Source organism: Lethenteron reissneri, chromosome 66 (genome assembly GCF_015708825.2).
Source record: "Lethenteron reissneri isolate LAM-NWPU_2019-01 chromosome 66, ASM1570882v1, whole genome shotgun sequence".
Taxonomy (NCBI): domain Eukaryota; kingdom Metazoa; phylum Chordata; class Hyperoartia; order Petromyzontiformes; family Petromyzontidae; genus Lethenteron; species Lethenteron reissneri.
In genome coordinates, this window is record NC_083844.1 from 6165569 (window position 1) to 6173545 (window position 7977).

General features: G+C 51.5%; 1 protein-coding gene across 1 annotated transcript; it reads right to left on the reverse strand.

Moving 5' to 3' along the window:
* Positions 1–276: 276 nt before the first annotated feature.
* On the reverse strand, positions 277–3540 carry LOC133359864 (zinc finger protein 239-like). The gene is made up of 2 exons (XM_061578427.1): positions 3430–3540; positions 277–1963 (listed from the first exon to the last, which is right to left on the reverse strand). Exons 1-2 carry the CDS (start codon positions 3443–3445, stop codon positions 1299–1301), a joined length of 681 nt encoding a protein of 226 aa, XP_061434411.1. The 5' UTR covers positions 3446–3540; the 3' UTR covers positions 277–1298.
* Positions 3541–7977: the final 4437 nt, after the last annotated feature.

Consider the following 7977-nt stretch of genomic DNA (forward strand, 5'->3'; position numbering starts at 1 on the left):
CTGAACATCAACCGTGACGTTTTAACGCGCGCCTCGCGTTCGCCCCCGTCCTCATCCAGTGCACTTGAAAAGCGCTTGTCCGTCGCTCTCCGTCGCTCAGCCGTTCCCCGATCACAATAACCACAGGCAAGTGTCAACCCCTCTGGGGATGGGGAGGGAGATGGGGGAGATGGGGGGGGGGATGGGGGAGATCTGGGGGGGGGGGGGGGATGGGGGAGATGGGGGGGGGGGATGGGGGAGATGGGGGGGGGGGCTAGGTTTTTTTTATGGCGGGGTGAGCAAGGTGGTGGTGACGTTTTTCGGCTCTGTTTTTGCTGGAGATTTTTTTTCCTCTTCTTCAAGGTGTGTGCTTGCCGGCCGCCCTGGTTAATACCGCCGGGGGGGGGAGGGGGGGGGGGATGGTGGCAGAGGGGGGGGGGCTAGTTGTGTTTTTATTGCAGGGTGACACGGTCGAGCAAGGTGGTGGTGGCGGCGGTGTTTTTCGGCTCCGATTTCGTCGGAGGGGTTTTTATTTCTTCTTCTTTTCTCCTTCTTCTTCAAGGTTCTAGCTCACCGGCCGCCCTGGTTAATACCACCGGGGGAGTGCGCGGAGGAGGGGTAGTTGACGTTCAGGGGGGGAACCCTCGCCACGTTGACTCCTCGTAAACCGTGCCAGTCGCCCGTCGCGCGCGGGCGGTCGCGACCCGCCCCATTTCTCGCGCGAGCGACTCCGTTGCCCGAAAACCGCGGCGGCGACGTCGTGCGCCCCGAGGTTTGCCGGTCGCCGTTCCAGGGCGGACGACCACGGACCCCTGGATCAAAAAAGTGGGCCTTGACGCCGCTGACGAACGGCGGCAGCGTGGGGGGTGGGTGGGGGAGGTTCGTGAGAACCCCGCCCGCGAGAGCTCACCACGAAGGGGTCCTTTCGTGTGACCAACAGACGACGGTCGCCCTCCACTGACGACGGCCGGTGCCCACTTAAGGAGAACCGCCGGTGCTTACGCCTCGTGCCGTACAAGGGACAGCTCCAACTGAGGTGGTGGGTGGTGGGTGGCAGGCGGGCGGGCGGTGGCCTCCACGGTTGGACCGGCTCACCGGGGGACGCCTCGACCGCGCGGGGAAGGCACGGGGGTGCAGAGTATCAAGCGGCGACGACGCTTCGTGTCTCGGCTTGTCCCTCCCGGCCGCACAGTCGCCACGTCCCTCCGGCCCGGTCGTTCAGGGGAATCGACGCTGACGAGAGGGATCACCTGCGAGAGCGTCCGTCGCGATCGCCCAGCCCTCCCCCCCCCATCTCCATCCCCCCCACCCCCCAAAATTCAATTCTTTATTATCGTCGGGGTCGTGAAGCTCTTGAACTGGAGGCCCGCGTGGGTGACCTGGTGCTTGTGCAGGTTCTCCGACTGGGTGAACGCCTTCATGCACACGCCGCACTTGTACGGCTTCTCGCCCGTGTGGGTCCTGTGGTGGCTGTGCAGGGCGCCCGACTGCGTGAACGCCTTGCCGCACACGGTGCACTTGTAGGGCTTCTCGCCCGTGTGCGTCCTCTGGTGGCTGTGGAGGGCCCCCGACTGCGTGAACGCCTTGCCGCACACCGAACACTTGTAGGGCTTCTCGCCCGTGTGCGTCCTCTCGTGGTTGTGCAGGGCGCCCGACTGCGTGAACGCCTTCTCGCACATCGTGCACTTGTAGGGCTTCTCCCCCGTGTGCGTCCTCTGGTGGCACTGGAGCGCCCCCGACTGGGTGAACGCCTTGCCGCACGCGGTGCACATGTAGGGCTTCTCTCCCGTGTGGATCCTCTGGTGGATGTTGAGGCGGCTCTGCTTGTCCGTGCTGTACACGCACTGGTCGCACAGGTGCACGACGGCCGGGTTGCCCCACCTGCCGTGCTGTCTCATGTGGTCCTGCAGCGCCGCCACGCCGTCCGCCTCCTGGCCGCAGACGATGCAGCACGTCCGCTTCTCGTCCCCGCCGTCCATTTTCCCTGCCGTCGGCGCGTAAAAAATAAAAACGCGAGCGTCACCGATGGCAGAGCGACGTCGTCACGAGGTCGAGAGACAACGTAGAGGCGAAAGCAACCGGAGGACCCGGAGAGAAATCCACGCGACCACCACGGGGAGAGAAACGCAGACTCCAACAGCAGCAAGCATCATCAGGGTTGGGATCGAAACCACGACCTCCTGCACACTAGGCGAGGTAGTCAACATCTCCTAGTCACAGTGATGAGATGCAGATTCCAAATATACAGCAGCAGGCGTCAGGGTCAGGATCGAACCCACGACCTCCTGCACACCGGGCGAGGTAGTTAACATCTAGCCACCGTGATGATGATGAGAGACGCAGACTCCAAATACAGTAGCAGGCATCGTCGGGGGTCGGGATTGAACCCACGACCTCCTGCACACCGGGCGAGGTAGTTAACATCTCCTAGCCACCGTGATGATGATGATGATGAGAGACGCAGACTCCAAATATACAGCAGCAGGCATCGTCAGGGTCAGGATCGAACCCACGACGTCCTGCACACCGGGCGAGGTAGTCAACATCTCCTAGCCACCGTGATGATGATGATGAGAGACGCAGACTCCAAATATACAGCAGCAGGCATCGTCAGGGTCAGGATCGAACCCACGACGTCCTGCACACCGGGCGAGGTAGTCAACATCTCCTAGCCACCGTGATGATAATGAGAGACGCAGACTCCCAAATACAGTAGCAGGCATCGTCAGGGGTCGGGATCGAACCCACGGCCTCCTGCACACCGGGCGAGGTAGATAACATCTCCTAGCCACCGTGATGATGATGATGAGAGACGCAGATTCCAAATATACAGCAGCAGCAGGCATCAGGATGAGTGATCGAACCCACGACCTCCTGTAGACCAGACTAGGTAGTCAACATCTCCTAGCCACCGTGATGATGATGAGACGCAGACTCCAAATACAGTAGCAGGCATCATCAGGGGTCGGGATCGAACCCACGACCTCCTGCACACCGGGCGAGGTAGATAACATCTCCTAGCCACCGTGATGATGATGAGAGACGCAGATTCCAAATATACAGCAGCAGCAGACATCGTCAGGGGTCGGGATCGAACCCACGACCTCCTGCACACCGGGCGAGGTAGTCAACATCTCCTAGTCGTGGGTAACCCCCTGAACCCCCCCCCCATCACCTCCCCACCGCAGCCAACACACCACCGATGACAACGAACGCGGCCTAATTAACGAGAGCTTAACGCGAGCTAATTAACGAGGATTTAAGCTGCCAGGCCTCAATCAGGCCTGGCCATTTGCCTGGAAACCAGTGGGGGGGTTGGGGTGGGGTGAGGGGGGGTTGGAGATTAGCGGAGTCCGCCACGGGCAGCTGAGCGAGTGGCCTTGTCTCTCTCCTCCACCACCACCACCACCTCCACCACCACCTCCACCTCATCATCGTATTGTTGCTCACCGACGATTGCGGACATCGACGACGAGGAGGAGGAGGAGGTTAAAGAAGGCGGTGGCGGCCGCGGCTGTCAAACGGAGTGAGGTGTGACGTCACGGCGCCCGGGTGACGTCACCACACGTTGTGGTGACGTCATGTCGTTTTGTTACGCGATGACGTCATCCCCCGACGGAGAGGGTGGGTTCAAGTTCAAGTTCATGTATTAGGTATAGCCCTGTGAGCCATTCAGCTCTTGAATCGGGTGCAACCGCAACAAACAAAAAACAAAAAACATGAACAAAAAACATCTTAAAGTGAATATGTGACTAAGTGCAAACAGAAAATCCAAGAAAAGACAGCAAAAATATTGCAGAAAAAACACCGCTACACACCAACGCTGTGTGCAAAAATCCCAGTGGGATGCAAGTCAAACAACAACAACAACCACAAGACAACTTAGATTAAGGCCATCAGTCTAACTCTGTACTACAACAACACAAACATGGCCAAACCAATACACTTTTCGAAATCACCAAAATAAAGCCATGAAAGCAATGAAAAAGCAATCATAGGAACTGTGACGAAATTTTCACAATAAATGGCATTAACAGCTCTTTGTAGAGCTTCGGTACGTGGAAGCCCTCCTGTGCAGAACAATGGGGGAGGGGGGAGTGCACACGAAGGGAGGAAAAAATGAACCCGTAAAAACAAAGTTTTTCACTATAAATCCTTTATATGCGTGGCAGCGAACTTAATATAAAGGATTTAAAAATATATTCGCCTGTGGAGGACGCGGGGATCGATCCCGCGACCTTTGGCACGGGAAGCGAGGGCGCTACCGACTGCGCTACTCCGCCACGGCCTGTGGAGGGGTTACGCTCTGGGCTCCTACACTGTGACGTTCAGCCAAAGCCATGAATGAGTTCTATTTGAATATATGTAAAAAAAAAAATTTTTGCCTAAAAAGTGTAAAATTTTGGGAATTTTTTTTCACGAACATTAATTGTCTGGCACAACGAGTCTGTGTGGAAAATGTCAGCTCGATTGGATCATGGGAAGTGGGTTAAAAAACGACCGAAAGATTTGCACGGTCGTAAGCAAGCAAGCACGCAAGCAAGCAAGCATGCGAACTTAATATAAAGGATTTAAAAATGAACCCTTAAAAACAAAGTTTTTCACTATAAATCCTTTATATGCGTGTTCAATGGGCCACAACCCAGCCCACATTGGTCACGGGCGGCTAGAGTCCTCTCGTCCTCTGGCTTGAGATGGCTGCCACCTATGGGTCAGATGATTGTCTGCCAGTATTGAGCAATTGGTAATTAAATATTTAATTTGTTTTCCCTAAACAGTGTAACATTTTGTAAAAAAAAATTTTCACGAACATTAATTGTCACGCACAACGAGTCTGTGTGGAAAATGTCAGCTCGATTGGATCAGGGGAAGTGGGTTAAAAAACGACCGAAATATTTGCACGGTCGTAAGCAAGCAAGCGAACTTAATATAAAGGATTTTTAAAAATCTCAACACTCCGCTCGTGTTAAACTCAGCGAGGAGTTTTTCTTTTGTTGTTTTGGGGTTAGGATCTGTCCATAAATGACGTCACGAGATTTTGGAGGATTTTTGACCCCCCCCCTCCCCTCGTCACACGGCGTCACAAAAAGTCAGACCCCCCTCCTCCTCAAATATGACGTCACAAAGCTCTGCCCCCCCCCCAAAAAAACCATATTTCCATTTTGAAAATAAAACATGCTTCAAATCGTTTTAAACTATTGTCATTGTAGTGTGCGTATTTAATGTGGCGCTGCACTCTGATGTTGTAGGAGTGTTGTTATAACAATTAGTGTTGTTATAACAATTCTATATTTAAAGTTGCACATTTTGATGTGACGTCACATTTCTCACACCCCCCCTCCCCTCATCACACATCGTCACAAATGTCTGACCCCCCCCCCCACCCCCAGGTGCGTGACGTCATTTATGGACGGCCCCTTACGTCACGTGAAGTGTGAATGTGTCTCCATCATTAAACCTCCTTTGCCAGTACCAAAATATAATAATAGGGTTTTTCCACGTTTTTCTGGCAACAAAACCGAAACCTTTGTACGAGGAACCGTGTGTGCGTTAACCACAATACTTGTGGTCAAAATGCAAACAAAAAACACACACTCTGCTAATATTTGCATCATCCTTGAAACCAGAGACAGCTTTCTTTTGAGCTTCGTCTCAATTGGTGCTAGACCAGAGGACTCCAAATGCATACTGTATATTATCAGAGTTTGGTTTTTGTCTGCATTTTGACCACAAGTATTGTGGTTAATGCAGACGTGATTCTTCGTAAAAAGGTTTCTGTTTTGTTGCCAGCAAAAAGGGGAAAACCCTATTATTTTAAATGTGTCGTCAACCTGGAAAATTCGCCCGAGGATGCTGGATGTAGTCGTCAGCGAAGCCTCGTTACTCATTCTAGATTTGAAGCTTTCGTGACTGCAAGGATTCATATTCTTAGGTTGTTTCGGTAAAGTCACGTAGGTAAAACATCAAAATTAATAAAAATAAAATAAAACAAAAAAATCACGACGTTTCGGAGGCAACACGAGTCTCCGTCCTCAGGTGGGACCGTCGGATTAGCTGCATCAAGTGAGGCAATGATTCAAGATGTAATCCCTTAAAAGCAAGTTGAGGTGGAGGAGAGGGGGGGGGGAGCTCATCAGAAACTGCTGTGGGTTTACTCTGTACTACACTATAAACTATTATACACTACACTATACACTACATTAAACACTATACTGTCCACTTCACTATACACTACACTATTATACACTACACTAGTATACACTATTTCGATTTAAAGCTTTCGTGACTGCAGGGATTCATCTTCTTGGTTCTTTCGGTAAAGTCACGTAGAATGGAAATAATAAAATAATAAAAATTAAACAGGTCTGTCTTCTCGACAGACCTGTTCTCCACCTGAGGACGGCTGCTTGCGTTGTGGCCGAAACGTCGTGAGAATTATTTTATTATGTTTTATTTTTATTATTTTATTATTTCCATTCTACGTGACTTTACCGAAAGAACCAAGAAGATAGTATACACTATTCTACTATACACTACGCTATACACTACACTATACACTACACAATACATTACACTATACACTACACTACTATGCACTACACAGTAAATTACACTATACACTACACTACTATACACTACACTACTATACACTATACACTACACTACTATACACTACACTACTATACACTACACTATACACTACACTATACATTACACTATACACTACACTATTATACACTACACTATTATACACTATTCTACTATACACTACGCTATACACTACACTATGCACTACACAGTACATTACACTATACACTACACTACTATACACTACACTATACATTACACTATACACTACACTACTATACACTACACTACTATACACTATACACTACACTATACACTACACTAGGAACTAATTGACGCGTTTTGTTTACGTAGACAAACCTTACTGGCTGTGTCGGGTGGTGGAGAGTAAGGGGCCGTCCATAAATGACGTCACGCACCTAGGGGGGGTGGGGGGGGGTCAGACATTTGTGATGTGTGTCAAGAGGGGGGGGGGTTGAGAAATGTGACGTCAAATCAAAATGCGCAACTTTAAATAAATATAGACAACACGTTCTACTTAATTAAATAGGCTTTTTTATAAATGTTTTTTTCCTACAACAGCAGAGTGCAGCGCCACATTAAATACGCACTACAATGACAATACTTTAAAGCGATTTGAAGCATGTTTTATCTTTTTTGGGGGGTGGGGTAGAGCTTTGTGACGTCATATTTGAGGGGGGGGGTCTGACTTTTTGTGACGCCGTGTGACGATGGGGGGGTGGGTCAAATATCGTCCAAAATCGCGTGACGTCATTTATGGACGGCCCCTTAAGACACAACATTTATACTCACGCGACGTAAACCAAAAAACACATTGTCCTGCGGAGGGAGCTGGTAGGAACGTTGGGTTGCTCGGTCAATGGCCTGCAGGGTCAACGGCGGCGTGGTGTATTCCGCAAATATGCCCGACTGTGAGGGCGGGCACAAGCCGGCGTGAGTAGGTTAAACGTTGAGTTTTATAAGGGCACCACGGGGTGACCAGCCCCTCCCCACCCAGCCCCTCCCCACCCTCCCCACCCAGCCCCTCCCCACCCTCCCCACCCTCCCCACCCTCCCCACCCAGCCTTTCCCCACCCTCCCCACCCAGCCCCTCCCCACCCTCCCCACCTAGCCCCTCCCCTCCCCACCCTCCCCTCCCCACCCAGCCACTCCCTCCCCTCCCAGCCCCTCCCTGCACAACGGACGGAGAAAGACAATAATCCCCTGTGGGCCGGTGTAACCAGGAGGTTCCTACCAGTATATTGTGTTCTCTACCAGCCTCTTGGGGCTATACGTTGTTGGTACTTGTTTTGCTTGACATCTGTGGGTGGGGAGAAAATAAGAGCTGAGTAGCTTATCAGATTCCTTCTGCAGTGTCAATAGATATCCTGTTATACTGGTAGGAACCTC